The 20,191-nt window shown below is 58.2% G+C and overlaps 1 protein-coding gene across 2 annotated transcripts; it reads right to left on the bottom strand.

The window, feature by feature from the left end:
* Positions 1–135: 135 nt before the first annotated feature.
* On the bottom strand, positions 136–16,632 carry PPP1R9B (protein phosphatase 1 regulatory subunit 9B). Of its 2 annotated transcripts, XM_019730932.3 has the most exons (10): positions 14,952–16,632; positions 10,633–10,765; positions 9,215–9,335; positions 7,357–7,461; positions 6,217–6,352; positions 5,461–5,613; positions 5,297–5,350; positions 2,401–2,630; positions 1,976–2,072; positions 136–1,768 (listed from the first exon to the last, which is right to left on the bottom strand). In XM_019730932.3, exons 1-10 carry the CDS (start codon positions 16,323–16,325, stop codon positions 1,715–1,717), a joined length of 2,457 nt encoding a protein of 818 aa, XP_019586491.1. In that variant the 5' UTR covers positions 16,326–16,632; the 3' UTR covers positions 136–1,714. The 2 variants fall into 2 exon arrangements, with proteins under 2 accessions (XP_019586491.1, XP_074176194.1); XM_074320093.2 differs by lacking the exon at positions 1,976–2,072 and having other exon boundaries at positions 1,597–1,768; positions 14,952–16,460.
* Between the last annotated feature and the right edge of the window lie 3,559 nt (positions 16,633–20,191).

Genomic DNA, 20,191 nt, shown 5'->3' with positions numbered 1-20,191 from the left:
CGGAAGAGGGGATTTCTTATAAAGATCCTCAGGAACAGAGCAGCACTAGTGCCAGGGGATCACTGGGCACACAGACTGGCATCCCTGTCCCTCCCCCAACCCTCTCCTGCGAATCAAGAAACCAGGCAGCGAGGCTCTGGGGGCTGCTTTTATGGGGACGACCTGACAGAGGGCATGGTCCGTACAAAACCGGGAACAATACATACATATATATATATTATATACAGAGACGCAGTCCTGCGGAGGGCGGGGCAGGGGCAGCCACTGGCCCGACAAACCGGAAGCGCCCCGCAGTCCCGCCCACCTGGCTCCACCCCCTCCATCTGCCGGGGTGGAGGAGGTGAAGTGTCTGGGCTGGGGCGCTGAAATAGCCAGCTCTTTCAAAGGGGTAGGGACATGTCTGGGGACAGGAGGAGGGTGGAGAAATACTGATTGATGGCATGGTCTATTTACAGGGGACGAGGAGAAGCCAAAACAGATGGGACCGGGGTTGTGTGTTTAAAAAAAACAAACAAAAACCCAGGTTAGAGAGGGGTAAGAGGAAAGGGCAAAATGAGAAATGGAGTCTGAAAGGGGAGGAGATCTGAAGGTGGGGGTGTGTGTGGCGGGGTCGGGGTCGGGTCTCACCTCCCTTGGTCAAAGCCCCAATTTGGGGTTAAAGTGGGGAAATGGAGTTGACTTCACTTAGAAAGCAGGCTGTCAGCAGGGCAGCCCTGGTCTCCAGAAAGATGAATAGTAAAATTTTGCCCTCCAGTCAAAACATTGGAAAACAGCGTGGGTGTGGGTGGGGTGAAGCTGAATCTCTGTGGTGTTAGTACAAGGCTTCCAGGTGTGGCCCAGGGCAGGGCCTGGCTCTCAGAAACGTTCCCCTTGCCTAAGTCCAGGGTCTCTGCAGCCAGGCCCGCTAAGCTGACATCCTCTCCTCCCCGGCATTCCCAGGCTTAGCCAGGAAACTGGACCCCAAGAGGCCACAGAACAGTTCCTGGGGAGGTTATGGCTATTTGGCACCAGGGAAAGGCGGGGTCGGGGGGGAGGCACAAGGAGAAATTGAGGGCTGCTGCCCCCCTTTTCCTACTCTCACTCCCCTTTTCCCGAAGGATACATGAGAAATCAGTGCAGGGCCAGACCCAGTTTCCAGGTTCTAGGGTGGACTCTCTCCCTCCAGGGAGGGGGAACAGCAATGAGAGGAGGTGTGGAGGCAACTCCTCCCAGAAGGAGGGTCAGAATGCAACAGAGACAGCACAAGATGAGGGAGGGAGAAGGGCCAAGAAGGTAGAATCTCAAGTTAAGAGGCCCCAGGGTCACCCAGGAGCCAGGTGGGCAGGGAGCAGCCTCCAGGTGGTGAGATGTTGGGAGAGCCCCCAGCCCCATTCCAGTCCAGAGACAAAGGCTGGAGGTTGTAAAGTCTGGCAGTTTGGTCTGCAGGTCCTTGTGTCCATCCATCACCCAAGCCAGCCCTTGGCATCCCTCGGCCTCTGTGCCTCAGCCCCATGGTGCAAAACGGAGGCCATCTTTCCAGCCACCTCTGTCTGCCCAAGCCACCATAAGGGGGCCTGTGATATGGGCCCTCTGGTCCCTGAAGCTGGGAAAAGTGGGGCGGAGGGGTGGGGGAGTGGGGCACCTGTCCCCAGGCTGGTAGGGGGCGGGGTGGAGGACAGGGGAGAGAGGACAATGGGAGGGGATTAATTATTGTCTGGTCAAGGAATGATTCCTGTTAAGTAGAATTGGAATTCCTCAGTGTTTGCAGGTTTCCTTCCAGTTCTGAGATCTGGAAAACAAAGGGGAGAGGGGGTGAGGCCTGGGTAACAGGCATGGGCCCTGCCCCTTCTGTCCCACTGGTGGGAATATGACCCTGAGCTCTCAGCCAGCAGCATGACTCCCCCTCTCTGCCACCAGGATCCACAGAGTAGGTGCTAGATGGGGGCTTACCTGCTGCTCCTATCGGGTCCTACCCCCAGGGCACCCCTGGGCCTACCTTGTCCAAGAGCTTGTCCATCTCCTCCTTCCTAGCCAGCTCCGACTCCTCTAGAACCCGGCGCTGTGCAGTCTCCTTTTTCAGGAACTCAATCTCCCTGGGATCAGCAGGGGAAAGACAGTGAGTGGGTACTGGTGTGTGGCCTGGCTCCCATCCAGGGAGTGTCAGGGTCCTCAGCCTCGTCCTCAGCTCCCCCTGGGCAGCTCTGCCCTCTCCTTGTTCTCAGGTCAGGGGGTCTCAGGTACTCCCAAAGCCTCGGGGGTCTGGCTGTGCTGGCTCTGGTGCCCAGGTGCCCCCAACACCATGGGGCCCCCCTGTGTTCCTCACCTCCCTACTCAGCTGGGGGTGGAGAGGGACTACCACAAAAGGCCTCTCAATCCTCCCTGGGCCCAGGACCCCCAGCCCCCAGCCCTCTGGCTACATACTTCTGCTGGTAGTCCTTGATGAGGCGCTTGGCCTTGCTGTACTTGCGCTCCAGGGCCTGGTACTGGGCCTGGGTCTCCCGTAAGTGCTCGTCCACAGCCTGGCACAGGCTCTGGGCCTCACCCCAGTAGCCTTCCAGCTTCTCCATGCGCTCCTTGTTCTCCTCCACACTCTGCTCCAGCTGGGCCTTCTCCACCCGCCATCGCCCCTTCTCCTGCTCCAAGCTCTGCAGCTGAGAGAGGAAGGAGCAACCCTGGGTTGGTGGGGGCCAGAGGGAGCCCAGGAACACCCCCATCCTGTACTGGGAGCAGTCTCTGAATGATTCCTGCAGATAAAGGGCCCACTGCCCCTCACCCCCACTACTAACTCCTTGGCTGAGCCTGAGACCTGAAACTGGAGCGGGACCTCAGCCTCAAAGCTCCCTGGGGGCCAGAGTCCCTGACACTGTACCACACTCCTAGAAGGCAGAAGGCCTGGGTTAGTTATTTACTGACTAGTTCTGTGACATGAGGCAAGGCAACTTCTACCTAAGCTTCAATCCTCTGATCTGTAAAATGGGAGTGATTCCTGCTTTGCCAAACTAACAAGGGCTACAGTGAGATGACAGAGGTTAAAGAGCTGGGCAGGTGAGGGCCACCACTGCCCTCTGTTCCCTCTCTGCAGCTCTGGCTTTACTGACCAGTCCCTGCTTCTGTGGCTTCCTGAACACTCCTGGCTCTTCTCCCAGCTCCCAGACCACCCCAGTGCAGACCTCCAAGCCCCAACAGCTCAGTTCTAGAGCCTCTGTTCTCTCTACTCACTTCTCACACCCCCTCTGTGCACTCAAAGCCCCGAGTCCCAAGCTCTAGCCCAGCCTTGCTCCCACCTTCTCATAGGCACCATGCCCCAAACCCGACCCTCACCCACACAAACCTCTCCCTCCTTTCCTGTCTAGCCTACCTCTGTCCAAAGCTACCATCGTCTCACTGCCCCCCAACGCTCAGCCCCTGCCCGCCCCTTCAACCTTGTTGGATGCAAATACCGCTTGTTCTCTGTGCCCCACCTACACAGGCCTTCCTGCAGATGCTCAGACTTGCCAGGTGCCCTCCTGGCACAGGGCATTTGCCTGTGCTGTTCCCTCTGCCCAGAATGCTCCCATCTTCCCACCCCTTGCCTCATCATTTCCCACTAGCTCACCCTGTGGCTCTCTGCTCAGAATGTCCCTTTCCACAGAAGTCTCCTGTGAGTCCCTCCAACAGCACAGCACCCCCACCCCACAACCTGGATCACGTCCTGCTGCTCTAGGAGCTCAGTAACCCTGTCCTCGCCCACAGAGCCCTGTGTCAGTGTGGAACGGCCCATTGCAGAGACTGGAAGAGTGCGTCACCCAGGCGGCACCTGAGATGTATGTTTATAGATTGGAAGCATGAACGACCTTTCACTTGCCCCGTCCCTTCATGTTCTGCATCCACCCAGGAGCATGGCTTGTCATCAGGACCTCAGAAATGCAGCTCCAACCTGCTCTTCCCTTCCATACCCTCTGCCATACTCTGGGCAGCCCTGGCCCGGCCCTGCCACGATACCACCTGGGCCTCTAAGTTAGCTGGCCTCCAGGTCCTGCCCACCCACACTTGTGCCTCCCACTTCACAGACAGTGTGACTTTCCCCCTAATGGCCCCCACGTGGCCACAGGTCCAAGGCTAGAGTCCTTAGGGGAGAGTCAGGACACTGCAGCTACAGCCCCCCCAGCAGTCCAGCCCTGCTCACACTTCTCCCCCACAGGAACAGCTGCCACAGCACACGGGCCTTCTTCCAAAGCCAGCCTCCAAGCTCGAGCTTGTCTCCCTGCCAGCAATACCTTTCCTCTGCCTCAGTCATCGAAATTCTGCCTTCCCGCGGCTCAGCTTCACAATCTCCTCTCTCCACGCATGCTGGGTGTAAACCCACATGTGGGCGTGCACACACACATGTACCTGAGTGTACCGTGTCTGCATGGCCCCGGTGTACACCTGCCTTTCCCCACCATACTGGAAGCCCCACAAAAGGTGGGCCTCCTAATGTCCAGGCCCAGCAGGGGCCCAATACAGACTTTTAATGTGAAATCTGTGCATCTCCATGCCCGCGAAAGTGTTGGCACCCAATGTGCTTGTCTGGGTGTCTGTGCATGGTACATATACGTGATTATGTATGTCACGTTTGTGTCACCATCTGGTAGCGTCAACACCAGCAGCACTGTGAGAAGGCACATGTCCTATGACACTCATCCTGTGTGATGGCCATGTCTGTGCATCTCACAACAGAGCCATCAGAGGGGGGTCTACATTACAGGATGATGCAGTGGGTGTAATGCCACGTGATGCATGGGTCCAGCGTCTCTGTGTTCTGTGTAGAGTGGGTGTCTGGGTGTGTGGCTGAGTGGCTCTGTGAGTACTATGTGCCTGAGGCCCAAGCTGGTGTGTGCCTGTGTGTGTATCTCTGGACAGTTTGCATTTACTGCTGGGCTTGCATGTAGAGGACACATGTGGAACAATATGAAAGTGAAGACATCTAGAGTGTAACTTAGTGTGCTTTAGTATAACAGCTAATAACTCAACTTTGCATTGCACACCTATGATGTGTCAGACCCCGTGCTAAGAACTTGCCATGTATTACCTCACTTAATCCTTACAACGATCCTATGGCATTGGCACTATTATTACCCCATTTTTTAGGTGAGGAGACTGAGGCACAGAATAGCACCTGAATGGTGGAGCAGATGGGTCCGGAGCTTGAGCTCCTAACACTACCCTCAGAGTAGCTTGTTCTGTATGTGCCTGTGGGTGGTGGATGGTGGGCAAGTGTCAGCATGTGCAGGTTTGAGAGTGGCGGATTGTCCCCCAGCCCTCAGACCCCGTCCCTCCCCCCCATACACCCCCTCACCTTTCTTTTCAGCTGCTGGATCTCTGCCTCAGTCACAGCATGCTTGATCTGGAGCTGTGAGGAAGAGAGGCAGGGGCTCAGTTCCGGCTGGGGCAGGCAGTGCTACAGGGCAGGATGCTGGCCTGCCTTTGCCCTCTACCACCCCAGAGACTCCCTCCTCCCACCTCCTTGAACTTGTGCACCAGCTTCTCGGGCTCCATGTCCACGGGGGACAAAGCATCCTCATTCTCTGCCAGCTCGAACACCTCGATGGCCATCTCGCTACCCGGAAACGTAGGGCTCAGCTCCTCATCCTCGTCGGTCGCATACTCTCCTGTCTGTGAAGGAGACAGGAGGCTGTGCTCTGTACCCATCTCAGCCTCCCTCAGGCCTGATGGTCAGGGCTTAGACTGGCAGCAGTCTGCTCGTGTCAGACTGGGAGCAAGCTACGCAGGGCTGTGGTTCATGCTTCCCCATCAGACGGGGGGCCATACCAGACTCATGGTTTGTGTCTTCCCCTGAAGGTGTGGCTAGTTCCCCTATAAGACTGAGACCCCTGAAGAAACAGCCTGTGCTTCCCCCGCAACACACACACACTGTGGGTCCCCTGAGGTCCGGAGCTGTCTACTTCCTCAGATTATGTCCCCTGAGTTTAGGGGCTACGCCTTCCACTCCTAGGGGGCTCTTTGAGAAACTGTGTTTTCCTTGTAGGACTAGGAAGCTTCTCTGAACACAGAGAGTGTGACTCCTCCATCAGACTCAAGGTTCCTGGAGAGAGGGGTCTGCATCACCTCCCTCAGACTGGGAGCTCCGCTAGGACTGGGAAAGGTGCTCTGGGCTTCTTTACAAGGCCTGGGAAAGTGGCGGATAGTGGATGGATGTAAAGCTCCATCCAGCCACCAGGGGGCGATGATGCTGGCAGCCAGGCCAGGTGTCCCTACCTCCTCGTCATCCTCCCCGTACTGGGCATATCTCTGTTCCATCATCTCGCGCTGCCATCGCTCCTGTTCCAGGGTCTGCTGAATTAGCTGGGCCACCTCGCTCTGCTCACCTGGTCGCTCCCGGCCAATCATAAACCTGTAAGGGCACCAGTGTCATCCTTTTTGCCTCTGTCCTCAGCTGGGTAATGCCACCATCCTCCCCGCTGGTGCTCCTCCCTCCACACCCAGGCCCTCCCAGGGGAGGTGAAATGAGAGGGCTGAGTCCAGAGGCTGCAGAAGGTTAATAATGAATGGGGGAGCTGGGGCCCTTATTGGGTTTCCTTCCCAGGAGAGGCAGAGGCCCACTAGCCCTCCTGGCCAGTTTTGGAGGAGGGGGTGATGTTAGGGCTAGGGTTAGGGACGTGAGTTCAGGAGCTGCCAGTGTAGAGGCTCTGACCCCACCGTGTGGGAGAAAATGAGGCAGGGGATGGCAAAGCTGACCCAACCCGGCAAGGCCGGGGCTGTGGAGGGGTGTCTCGTGTGTGCTCCAAGGTCCTGAGCTTCAGGAAGGGGCGGGATGATGGTGACTGGAGATTAGGATGGAGAGGAAATAGTGGAACTTCCAGGCACCAGCCCCTCCTCTCCGTGGCCACCCACATCCTGTTTCTCTCCACCACCCTTTCCTGGGGGCAGTGCCCCTCTTGGAGGAGGCAGGGAGTGGTCCCTGAATGTTATGCCAGAGAGAGACACAGGGAGCTTCTAACACAACCCCCTTAATGACAGGCCCAGGGAAGAGAGTGCTCCCAGGATTACACAGTACAGGTGAGGACGAAGGGATGAAATGCCCTCAATGAATGAGTCAGGACAGGCAGGGGGAAGGAGAATGAACCCCAGAGGCCAGTTTGGAGGTGCTGTGGACAGTGGGCCTTGCAGCCCGAGTAATAGTGACCAGCAGTGGTCAGGGGCGTAGGATGGGAAGGCAGGCCTGGGGCAAAGGATATTGGCACAGCAACTCCTGCGGGCAGAGAGGCAGTGGGACATCCTTTATAAGTTGGGCCACCCAGAACCTTAACTGCGTGTGGGCACTGGGCAGTGTCTGGATGGGGGCCAAGCCTCCCGCCTGCTCCCACTCGCCACCAGCCCTACCCTCCTGGCCCTCACCGCACTCGGCCCTTCGTGTTCCGGAGCACGGAGGCTGCAAAGCTCTGGGTCACTCCCACCAGACTGGTTCCATCCACCTCCACCAGGAGATCGTTCACCTGGATCCTAGGGGAGGTGACACTGGTTAGGGGGTTCATGAGGGGAACTGTGGAGCTGGGGTAGAGGTGGCTCCCTTCCTGTCAGAACCTCGAGGCTCAGTCCCCACAGGGACCTGGTCCTTTGTCTCCCTACATAAAATACACGAGGCATGAGGATCAGATATCAGCCAGACCCACCTGTGGGCAGTGAGACCCAGGCGAGCAAAGCACACATAGCAGTGTGACGTCCACAGAGCTTGTCACCGCCATGCAGCTGGGCACGGGCCCACAGCCTTCTTACCTGTACACATCTGTACAGACCTGAGTCTGAAGATTTCCTCCCAATGCCTGAGGCCACATAACACACTCTCTCGTGTTCACACTGTCCCACAAGTTCCCTTCACCCTGATACAGGCGCATAGCCCCCAACACGCCCCAGCTGTGGCCCTGGACGCCCTTGTTCTCCACCAGAGAGATGGGGGTGGTCCAGCCTGGCCTGCCGAGGGGGGTGAAGTAGTTGGGGGACCTTTGGTCACCTCCTTCCTCCACTCCTACCTCCCTGGGAGCTCCAGGCCTCCTCTCAGGGCTCCCATGTGGAAAGGGCCTTTTTGTAAGCAGCTGACCCCTACATGCCCCACATGTGGGCACCAGCTCGTGGACACTCTCCACGTGCACACACACTCCCCAAATCACCACCATGGGACTATGGGAAAGGCTCTGCAAAGTACAAATGAGGGAGGTAAGTGCTGCAGCAGGCAGACGCCCCCTGAATGAGGCAACCCCACCTCTAGCAACATGACCCCAAAGTCACCCAGCTCTCACAGGGACACCCACTCACCTCTGGCACATGAAAGGGGTCTGGGTTTGGAGGTACCACCACAGGGATCCCTGATGTCAACCTCCAACTTACAACCCTGAGGCGCCCTAAAGCCTGTCCCACTTCTCCCCTGCAATACACATACACAGTGGAGCAGCCCACAGAAGTGCCACTGGCTGCCCAGGAGTACAGGAGGCCCTCCCAGAACCTTTTGACCTACACATGCCTCCTCTAGCCACAGATGCCAAACACAGGCACGTGCCGCGCGCACACACACGCAGCAGCTTCCACTCTAGGCACACCCCAACCTCTTTCTAGCCACACCACACACTGGATCTCCTTTGCTTGCTAGGCTCCAGCCCTACCTGCCCATTATTGGTCCCCTGCCTGGAACCTCCTGCATATAAAAACCCCTTGGCCTAGCGAACTTCCAGTTCTCCTTCAGGGCTCAGCTCCAAGGTCCCTTCATCCAGGAGGACTTCCCTGATGCCTTTTTATGCCTTCACGGCACTCTAGACTTTTCCTCCATTTCATCATTTTCTGTGTGTCCATTTGAATGTCCGTCTGCCCTAGCACACCACATGCTTCCCAAGGGCAAGGCCCCAGCACTGACTGCCCAGGACCTGGCAGCAGCCCTGTGACGGAATCCGGGACTGGTTATTTGCTGAATGAAGGAAAGAATGCTCATCTGTACTCCACCAGGCATACGGACTTCCACACCCATGCTCTGCCTACCCCAGCCCCAGACATACCCCAAACCAGCCCCTGCCCTCGGCCTCCCTAGAATGAAAGTGCCAGGAGGCTGGAGGTTCCATCTGTCTTGTTCACTGCTGTCACCTCAGGCCTGGCCAGCACCCGCACAGGAGTGCTCCACGAACACCTGTTGTGGACAGGTCGTGAACACCCCACGCAGGTGGTGGCCCACCCCTGCGATGACAGCTGGTGGGGAAGGGGGAGGAGGTACCTGCCATCCCGATGGGCTGCGCCGCCCTCAGTCACAGTCTTGACGAAGATGCCCAGCTTCTCTAGGCCCATGTCTGCCCCGGCCCCCATGCCGATGATGCTGATGCCCAGGCCCTCGGAGTCTGTGGAACAGAGGCTGGTAAGAGGCTGGTGGCAGGGGTGGTGGTGGTGAAGGGGGGCGGGGGCAAGGAGCTCTAGCCCGGGGCTTGCAAGGGACAGAGTGAGACCCACCCTATCCCTAATCCTCACCTCAGGAACAGTCCCCATGCTTGGGGTGTCCCACAACTGGGCAAGGAATGAAGTTCTGTCCCCCTCCTCTTTGCTGAGCCAATTAGGATGCTCCTGGGTCACTCCCTGCCCTTTGCGCACCCAAAGGACTGACAGGCTGGAGGAACTGCGGAGGGTGGCCCGGACAGGTGGGCCAGAGATGTGTGTATGCAGATGAGGGTGTGTGCAGGGATGGGGCGGGTGGGGGTGGCAGCAATGCGCTCAGTCTCTTCCTTCCCTAAGCATTCTCATCCATATTCACAGCCTCAATGACCAAACACCTCCTGCTCTTCTCAACCCAAGGTCCACTCCACTCTCAATAGCTGTCCCTGCCGGTCCCGTGGGCCTCTGACACCCAAACTCATCTTCTCCCACAAACAGGCTCTTCCTGTCCGCCAGCCCCTCGAGGGACCCAGGAGTCACCTGGATTCCTTCCTCCCCGTCCGAGCCTTGGCCCAAGCCGGATAACCAACAGACCTTGTCGATTCCACCTCCCAGGATCTCTCAAGTCCACCCACTTCCCACATGGCCACCCTCTTGTCATACCACAGGGGTCTCTTCCCATACACTTAGGACGCTTCTCCCCACATCACAGCCTGGTGGGATCTTTCTAGAATACCTTTCCCACACCTTGTGATGGCTTCCAGCCCCTCTTAGAAAAAAGACAGTGTCCTTCATGTTGTCTCGAAGGGCTTGCTTACACACCCTTCTCCCTTGCACTGTCCAAATCCAGTCAAGCCTGTCTTCTCTCTTTCCCTCCCCGGAACTCCTCCTCTTCAGACCTCCACTCAAGCATCACTTCCTTGGGGAACCCCCTCACCCCCCAAGTCTGGTCAGGTCTCCCGTAAAATGCTGTTATAGCGGCCCCTCCTGTCCCTCCCTAGCACCTATTACAGCACATAAGGAGGTAGTTAGATGCGACTGTTCCATCAATGTCTGCCATCCCCATCCATTTCCCATCATCAGGGGGCCAACACACAGCCCAGGATGCAGCCTGCAGTGCTTTTGGGAACCTGGCAACTGAAGCACACAGGAATGGTGGTGGGAGCTTGGGGCTGGACGGGAGTCCCTGTGGCTGTGGGGTGCTGACGGGCCCAGGGCTGAAGCTGGCACCAGAGAGGAGACCTACGCGGCCTGGCCCTGGCCTCTCACCCTTCTCCAGCTCCACGGGGAACAGCTCCAACCTCTCTACCCGCTTCTCCAGCTCGTATTCGGCAGAGGCCGCCATGGGATCCACGTCCTCATTGCGACGATCGTAGTCCTCGTTGGAGTAGGTGCTAAACACCTGGGGAAGGGAGCACTTGTCAGAGGGCCTGGCACAACTGGTGTGAGGAGGCCGAGGGCAGGTTGTGCCACCCAGCGATGCTCCCTACCGACCACAGGCCTTCTCCGCCCCCCAGAGAGGTTGAGATAAGGCTTCCCTCAAGGCCTGCAATGATCCCAGCTTAGAGTGAAGGCCCTTGATCGTGGGGCAAGAGAGAAAGGGCCGCAAGAGCTTTGCCACATCCACACCGTTATTCTCTCCTGCAGCCCTGACGGCACACGCATGCCTGCTGGAGAAGGAAAGGAAAGGCCATGCTGGAGAAATTGTCAGATTCAGGAACCCCGGTCAGAGAGAGACCAACAGACGGACGGAGAAACTTTCATGAAAGATGAGGACCCAGAGAGCCAGACAGAAGCAAGGGTGGACCCGGACCCAGACAGCAGGACAGCGAAAAGAACAGGCTGAGCAGGAGGAGAAGAGAAGAGGAGTGGGGGAGAAAGAACGGAGATGCTGGAGGATGCCAGATGGGGAGAGAGGAGGGATCGGGTGTGAGACACAGGGAGGGGGAGGGGAGCAGGAGAGACAGGGATAGAGAGGCAGAGGGGCACAGCTGACCTGAACTTGAAGTTGAGGCCAGGGTGGAGGAGAGAGGCAGGAAGTACCACCTCCACCCCCATGGAGGAAGGGCAGGCCCTCCACCTGAGGTGCCCCTCAGGTGGCAGGAGCAGGGGAGAACAGCAGACCTCTGTGGCCTTGCCTGCCCAGCCAGGCCTCAGTCTCCTTCTAGCACCGCAGCTCTCTGAGGTTGGCCCCTACCTTCAGTGCACTGGGCCCTGGTGGGACGAGGCTGTGGGGACCTGACAGTCTCTCTGACACTGTCCACAACCAACTCAGCCTCTGTGGGGGCCCCAAGGCCAGTCTTGCCTTGTTGTCCCATTCCCCTCCGCTGTCTCCCTCTTCCTGTGTCTTTCAGCAAAAAGCGGGATTCTCCAGCCCAATCCTCCTCCAAAGAACAGAGAAGATAGGGCAGGGACTCTGTGGGAGTGCCTAATTCTGGGCCCAGGCAGAGGTGCCCCCCCCAGTGGGAGGTTAATTAGCACCATTTGGGGTACCATGACGTGTTCGTGCTTCAATGCCTGCAGCGACAGGTTGGCACCACTTGGAGCCAAGTGGGGGCGAGGAAAGGTGGGAGCAGCTCTGTCAGATGGCTAGGCCTGAGGCCTGAGTAGGGCCCCTCTCCTCCAGCAGAGGGGCCCATGGGCACCTAGCAAGCAAAGCAGCACTCTGGGGTCCCAGGCTTTGTTTGGGCTCCTCTGTTCCTCCCCCCTCCCTTGCCCCCCAGGCTTACTCCAGGGTGAGGTTCATAGGATTAGAAGCACGGCTGCGGGGAAGGGGGCTATGTGACCACTTAACTCATTACCCTCAGTTTCACAGTATCAGAGAAACTCGAGCTCAGGCTCTTAAAGCTCATTGTCAATTGTGCAGTGGTTGGACTGCTCTCCTGACATCTGGCCAGCAGCCTCCACGCCCCCTGGAGGGATGGGTCGCCCAGTCTGCACATGGTGCAAGATATCAGGTCCACTGTCCTGTGTTAACCAGTGTCAGGCCAGGAGGAGACTGCGCCCAGCTGGGCTCTGGTGGGCGGGTCACCTGTGACTTTATCCCCATTTTATACATACCCCAGACCCTAGGTCAGGAGTTGGCGTGAGCCTGGACATGACAAATTGGCTTTGGCCCACTTTCTGCATCTGAGTCCCCTGATCCTCCAGAAGATAGGGTTCCTTCATCCCTCAGTCTTTGTGGTGGCCTGAGTCACCAAACCCCTCCCCCATCCACGTGTGAGCATGCGTGCACACACACACACACACACACACACACACACACACACACACACTGACCTCCAAAACACCCTCACAGACTGTCCTGGGTTTTGCCCTCCCCTCTCTTCTCGGCCTATTAAATCCTGCCCCCTGCAGGACACCCAGGCCTCAGGCTCAGAGGCCCCAGACGACCCTTCGCATTGCCCATCACTATGAGCCCAGCCTGTCAGAGGGACCAGTCCCCCTACCCCAGGTGACAATCTGGAATTGGGTTCTCTATCCTTAGTAGAAACCTCCATAAAGGCAACAATTGGGTCATCAGGGGGACGCAAGGCTCTGGACTTCCCGTGTTTCCCTGAAAATAAGACCTAACTGGAAAATGAGCTGTAGCATGATTTTTCAGGATGACATCCCCTGAACATAAGCCCTGATGCGTCTTTTGGAGCAAAAATTAATATAAGACCAGGTCTTATTTTCAAGGAAACACGGTAGTATCAATGCAGGGTGGGGGCAGGGAGAGGGAAAAGATGGGGACCTACTATCCAGGGCAGGGAAGAGGAAATCCCTAGCAAGGTCAAAAGTCAGACACAACAAGGTGGCACCACAAGCCACTGGCTCCCACACTTGAGCAAGCGACAGTCACCAGGGAGTCAGGGAGCACTGCTCCAAATCATGCGCTATTTTTTACCTAAAAATCAGGGTAAGGTGTCAAATATAGACAGTCAGAGACTCAGGAATAAATGACCAAACTGCATCACTGAGGGGATCAGGTGGTTCAAAAAACTGGTGGTGGTGTGGGTAGGGGTCCTGACTCCCTCAGTGGAGCCCATCCTCTTCCTCAGCATCCCAAGAAACACCATAATCCTCAGTTCCCTTCAGGATGTCATTGCTTCAGGAGGGGAGAAGGGTTGGGTGAGGACTTGTAAGGTTGTAGCTGGGAAAGGGGCTGGCCTGGCAGCAGTAGCACCTTGCAGGCCTCTTGCGGGGTGAGAGGTGGGCGAGGGCCAGAGGTTAAGATACTCAGGGGTGGGTGAGAGGAAGACTGGGCAGCTTCAGTGTCCAGGAGTAGTTATGGAAACTGCATGCAAACAGATGAGTTGGCTAGGGAGGGGTAAAAGCAGGGTCCAGGCCAAGGAAAGTCCAGGAGCCTGGCACCCCCTGCAGTGGACCTGGCGCTGGGCACCACTGAGTCTGGAGTGGTGAGAAAAGGCCATCTAGGCTGAATGTGCTAGCCAAGAGCGGAGGGTGGAAGGAGGTGTGTGTGTGTGCGGGGGTGGCCTGGGGTTCTTTCCTCTCCCCAGGGCATATCCCTTCCCTACCACACACACCAGCACTGTTCTGAGGATCTCTGGGCACTGGCACAATCCACAAACCAATCACCCAGAGTAGTGGTGGGGATGGGAGGGGGGCATACTTAGATCCACAAAGGGGGCAGCCCCCATCCCTCTTTCAGGGCACCCAGAGAATGTGGCAAGAACACTTGGGGCCTGCCAAGGCCATGAAATTCTGTCCTATTGAGCAGCCAAGAGCAAAGGCATGCAGGCTGCTGCCAGGCCCTGTGGGAGGGTGGGGAGGAGGTTTTCCCAGCCCCACCCTGTGTCCTCCCAGCCCTGCTGAAGGCCTAACACTCTTAAGAGCCACACAAAGTGCCTGCTCCATGTGGAACCCAACACCTCCACCTGGCCCACACAGACCCCAGGGAACAGAGTCCCAGCACCTTCCTTCCCACAATGCCCAGTCACATGCCCCCAGCCTTGCTCACCCTCACAGAACTGCTTCCCTCTTTCACTTCTGCAAAGTTGGTGTGGGGGCTACAGACAGGATGAAGGAAGGGCTACAGTCCCCTACACCTTCGTTTTGGGAAGTTCCTGGCTCCTCCCTCCCACACTCTATGCAGCTCCTATACAGGGGGAAAGCAGGGGATGTTTCTGAGCTCCCCTGACCCCTCCTGCCCAGAGTGGGACGAGGACCAACGTGGGGGTGCTCTCCTGAAGACACACACACACACACACACACACACACACACACACACCCTTCCCATCACCCCAGCCCTCGCTTCTGACACCTCTGGAGGAAGAATGTATGGGAAAGGAAGGGAAAGCAGGTGTCCCAGGACCCGTGGGTCGGGTGGGGCCGAGCTCTGGGCGGGGCAGCAGGCAGAGGAACCTGAGGGCAGGTCCGGGCAGGCCACCCACGTCTCAGGACTGAAAGTCGTCTCCCTCTGACAAACAGCTGGAACTCCCCCACGTCCCCCTCAGGGTGGTAACTTCTGCGAAGGGGGCTGGTGGCAGGGGCTGACTCAGCCTGCCAAACTAGGCTGGCGAGGCGGGGGCGACAGCGTGCACGTGGCAGGGGCGGCGCGGGGGCGGGGAGGGGGGCTCACTTACTTGGATGGGTGCCGTACTGAAATGGATCTTCCGGCTCGGGGCCGGGTCCTCTTCCTCCGAGAGCCCGGGAATCTCTACGCACCCCGACTCCGGCTCGTAGGGGGGCTCCCCATCCTCCTCGTCGTCTTCGTCGTCCTCCTCCAGGGCACTGCCCCCAGAGTCCTCCCCCAGCCCACTGTAGGCGCTCACGTCCACCAAGTCTGCCTCCGAGAAGTCCTCCTTCTTGGACTCATCAGCCTCCTCCGGAGCCACGTCTGGGGCCCGGCCATTGCCCACCCCTCTCTCCGGCGCCGCCACGGTCGCCGCCTCCTCTTCGGGGGCCACTTGGGCCTTCTGCTCCTCCAATGCGGGGCTGGCTGTGGTTGCCAAGGTGCTGCCATTCTCCAGGGCTGCGTGGACTGTCACCTCCGCCTGGATCACTTCCCCTGGTGCCGCCTCGGCCTCTGACTCCCCGCTCTCCTCCACCTCCACCGGCTTAATCTTGCGCACCTCCCGGGGCTTGGGGGGCGGCCGGGCGGGGGCCACTCGGTGCTGCGGGGTCTGCTGCCCTCCGGGGCCGCGCTCTTTCTCCGCTGGGGCATCCCCCGACGGGGCAGGCGGTGGCGGCGGCGGCTGGAACACCCGGGACCGCTTACTGACCAGTTTCGAGTTGACCTGGGGAGCCCCGGCGGCCGCGGCCCTGGGGAGCCCCGGCCCGCGGTGAAGGCCGGTCCTCGAATCCGCCTTCTCAAAGACCGCGCTGAGCTGGCTGACGGTGGGGGACACGGCGTCGGCGTCCAGCTTGTCCAGCGCCTCGGTGCTGCCGTTGAAGCGCACCACGACGTCCAGCTTCCGGTCCTGCAGGCCCGCGCGCTCCTGCCTTAGCAGCCGCCGCGTCGCCGCCTCCTTGTCGCCGCCCGCGGCCGCCGGGACGCTCCGTTCGAACAGCTTCCGCGTCTCCTGTAGCCGGGACGGCGGGTGCGGCGGCGGCGCGGGCTGCGCGGAGGGCGCGGGCTTGGAGTCGAAGCGGCTCACGCGCTCGGACACGCTGGTGCCCAGCTTGAGCAAGGCGCTGTGGTCCACGTTCTCGTTCAGGCTACTAGCCCTTGGCAGCGACAAACGCACGCCGCGCTCGGGCGCCCGCGGGGCCTCAGTAGGGCCCGCGCCGCCGCCCGCCTCGCCCGGCGGCCCCGCCGTGGTGCCCATCTGCAGAAACATACTTTTGATGCGGTGGACGTTGGAGCCATATTTCTTGTGGTGGGCCGCCTTGGGTGCCTCGTCGGGCCCGGGCGCGTCGGGCGGCTTCAGTGCCTGGATGCCTGCCTCGTAGGCGCTGCGGTGTGGGGAAGCGCTCCGGAGGGGACCCCCGGGCCCCCGCGGCTCCGTCTTCATCATGGTGGGGGGAGCCGGGTTCGCATACCCCCGCTTCCCGCTCCCCCCCTCCAACAGGCGGCTGGCCAAGTCGGGACCACCGCCCCCTCCCCCCGAAAAAAGAAACCCCGAAAGGCCTTTTATAGGCTCCTAGCAAAACCAAGCTGCCAAAGACAGTTAACCCCTCTTAAAAAAAAAAAAAGAAAAGAAAAAGAAAAAAAAAAATCTCCGAGCGCCCTGTGTGGGTCGCCTCCCCCAGTCAAGCTGCCAAAGACAGCCAGCCCCTCTTCCAAAGCCCGAGTGACTTGGTCCGGTCGCCCCCACCCAAATTAGAAAAGCGGCGGCGGGGCGGGTTGGACCGCGCGCCCTGCCCGCGAAGCAGAGGCGGAGGCGCCGGCTCACATCGTCCGAGGCGGTGTCAGTGGGGCTGGCAACCCGGACGCCCCCAACCCCGGCCGGGGACCTTGGCTCTCGGGGGGCCCGGCACCCCGGCGCCCATGGCTGCTCGGCCGGCCCGGGCCGTTCCGCCGCCGCGCCACCCTCCCTCCCTCCCTCCCCCCCGCGCCCCGAGCTCCGGTCTTTCTCTGGCTCTGCCCGAGCGACCGCTGCCGGAGACCAAGCGGCTGCCCTTCTCGCCGCCGCCGCTGGGGAACTGGCACCTCTGGGTCCTAGAGGAATCGGATTTCCGGGGCCGGCGTCTGTGAGCCCTCCCCTTCCCCTCCATCGAATGTATCCCCTCCCGGTCCCTCGCCTACAGCCTTCCGCTGACCCCAGACCCTGGCCAGTCCTCTTCAATGCTTCCTTCCTAACCTCTGACTGCAGTTTATCACAGCCCACATAACGGCATCCCCACTAAATGCTGGGAGGAGGCAATCCAGCCACAGTGGTCTCAGTGAGACCCCTCTCCACCCCAAATGTAAAGGAAGATTAGCTGGGAGGGGCAAAGGATCATTTCCTTGAAGGTCTTTTGAGCTCCCTAGTATGGTTCAAGGCCATCAGCAACAAAATCGCTCTGCGCTTTAAAAATTTTTTAAATTCAGATTTCTGGGCCCTCCCCAAACTTTGTGGAGCAGAATCTCAGGGGCTAGGCCCAGGAATCTGCATTTTAACAATTTCCCACAGGGAAACTTTTGCACCTGTCCTCTAAGATGTGAAACCTTGGCCCAGTGTTGCTGGCCTTGTGGTGGAGGAGGAAGCAGACCGGAAAAAGGAGAAGGTCCTCATCACTCAAGCTGGCCTTTGCCCTTTGGAGGTCTGAAGAGGGTGTCCTGCCACCCGCATGCTCTGCACCCAGGCTGGATGGGAGGGGACAGAAATTGTCTTCATGCCACAGTAGGCATTCCTGCTTGTCAAACAGAAGAAGGAGTTTTGGAGGAGGAATTCTGGATGCCTGGGGCCAAAATTTCAGTAGCTTGGGTCTCTGATCTAAAGGATCCTGGCTACTGTATGCAAATGTGTACAGGAAAGAAGGGCGAAGGCGGCAGTGACCTACACATCCTCTGTCTTGGCAACTCAGAAAGCTGTTTTGATGCTCCCCCCACCCCCACGTACACAGGGGCCTGGGGCTGCCCTCTACCCCTCCTCAGCTGCCAGGGCCTGGAAGTAGAGGTCCACACTCTAGAACATGACAGGTCCAGATGCCCTGCTTCACTCCACAGATCCCAGAAAATGGTGAACAATGTGGACCCTAGGACCCAGAGAACAACTCAGGCACAAAGCCTCCCCCCACTCCCAGCTGCTTCCTGCATCTCAGGCCTTCCTGCAGCCTCAGCCTCCTCCCCCGCCCTCTTCCCTTCCATCCTCTTCCTCTTTTTCCCAAGCTTCCACTCTCTACCCCACCCCCCAGAAGGGTGGTCGGAGGGAATCCTCCCACCCCTCCACTGTAGGGATGTGTGTGGGTTTTGTGGAATATAAACCAGTTAGCACGTGCAACAGAGTATGGGGGATGGTGTGTGGGAAGCCGCCTGGGAACCGTGAATATTGGGACAGGGAGGGGCCAGGAACCACAGGACTGGATCCAGAAGCTGGCCTGCCTGAGGCTAAGAGAGAGGGAAGATTTGGGTTCTGAGCTGGAGCCGGAAATGAACCCAGCCCTTAGGCTTTCCAAGGCCACCTGCCTCTTCTTTGCCCAGCTGCCCAAGAAACTTACCCCTCCCCAATTTTTTGCTTTGGGATAGGACAGGAGTGAAGAAGCCAACCTCAATCTCCCCTCCCACCTAACCCTTCTTAGATGACTGCTTTCAGGAATAAGAGTTAGGACTTGGATTTTCAAGCTGCAGTCTGGGGCTTCACCACCACCACCCCTACCCACCCCCAGGCCTTACAACCACACTATGGAAGTGGGTGAAACAGAAATCTCACCTAGCTGGGGGTTGGGGGTTTGGGCAGAGAGTCCTCAGAAGCTCCGTGTGGATTGGAGGAAGGCGCAGGCCCCTGGGTGTTCTGCCCAGAATCTCCCACACCCTTTGGTGAGTCATCTTAACTGGTCCCAGCCCAAGGGGTCTGTGCCCACGCTTCTGGCCAGGTGGGAAAGCCAGCTCCTAAAGGTGGGAGGAGGAGCTGAGAACCAGCCTTCAGGCCCAGGGACCTTGGGACCCCCAATAACATCTCCAGCAGCTCTTTGGAATGAACTAGAATTCTTGGGATGCTTGGGTCTCCCTTATCCTGAGACTTCCAAGAGTGAAACCCGTTTAATGGCTCTGAGATGCAGGGTGGTGGAGCCAGCCCAGGATTTGGATAACTGAGTCTAATGAGTGGGATTATTTTTTCATGGGCTCCTGATGAGCTCAGTGACACCCCTAGCCAGAATTCCCAAAGAAGCTTTTATGGAGCAGTAAGTGTTTTGCTCCTTCCCAAGCTGGCTGGCCTGGGAAATGGGTGGGGAATGGTGTTATCTCCTCCATTCCTTCCCTGCCTCCCTGCAGCAGTAAATTTTTGGCCTCACCTCACCACATCTGTGAGGGTAAGGAGGGAGGTTACTTTGGGGAGGATTACCATCCAAACTGCAGGGTTTAAACCTAGTTTTCATTCGCAGGCTGTGATCCTTACCTATCTCCTCCGGTTCAGTATCCCAGAGTAATTAAACTATTCTTTCTCTTCCCATTGTCCTTTGTGGAGGAGACCTTCATGCCCAAGTTACCTGGTAGTCTCTGACTGCAAGTTCCTTCCTTACCTTTGCCCTGGAAGAAAGGGCAGTGGTTTGGGAGTGGTTCCCAAAGTCGAGCCAGGAGGTAGGCTGTCAGAGGTCAAATCTTGGCTCCACCACTTACTAGCTGTATGACCTTGGACAAGTCATTTTGCCTCTCTGTGCTCTGAGAGGATAAACTGAAGTGAAAGTGGCTGGAACACAGAAGATAGGATACGTGAGGAAGGAGATGCTTTTCCCAGCCCTTGCTGAAAAGGCTAGAGGCTTCTATAGGAAGAGATAATCCTCCCCTAACCCTCTTCCAGAAAAAGCCTCTCCCTGTATTATCACCTACCCCCAAATCCGATGAGGGCCCTCAGTTACTATTCCTTGAGTCTTGCTAGTTTCAAACACCAAGTGTAACTGTAAAGATGGGTGAGGAAGTCAGGGAGAGACCTGATTTGTGATAAGTCCCAAACCCTCAGCACCCTGGGCTTAGGCCCCGGCTGGGTGCCAAGGCTGGCTTCTCTTCCTAGTCCTGGGGCCTTGAGACTCAGCCTCTGAAAGTGGTGTTTCCCTGGCCACGGTCATCTGAGCAGAGGCTGGCCTTCAGCCATTCTGTGTTGAGCCAGTGGTTCCTGCCCCAATCACTCTTCTTTATCTGCCTTCGTCTGCCAGGGACTTGGGCTGATACAAGGAGGCTGGAAAGGGTGTGTGTGTGTGTGTGTGTGTGTGTGTGTGTGTGTGTGTGTACATGCTTTACGTA

This window comes from Rhinolophus sinicus, chromosome 12, assembly GCF_057876585.1.
Source record: "Rhinolophus sinicus isolate RSI-liver-muscle chromosome 12, RSI-T2T, whole genome shotgun sequence".
Classification (NCBI taxonomy): domain Eukaryota; kingdom Metazoa; phylum Chordata; class Mammalia; order Chiroptera; family Rhinolophidae; genus Rhinolophus; species Rhinolophus sinicus.
This window is presented reverse-complemented; position numbering and strand designations above follow the sequence as displayed.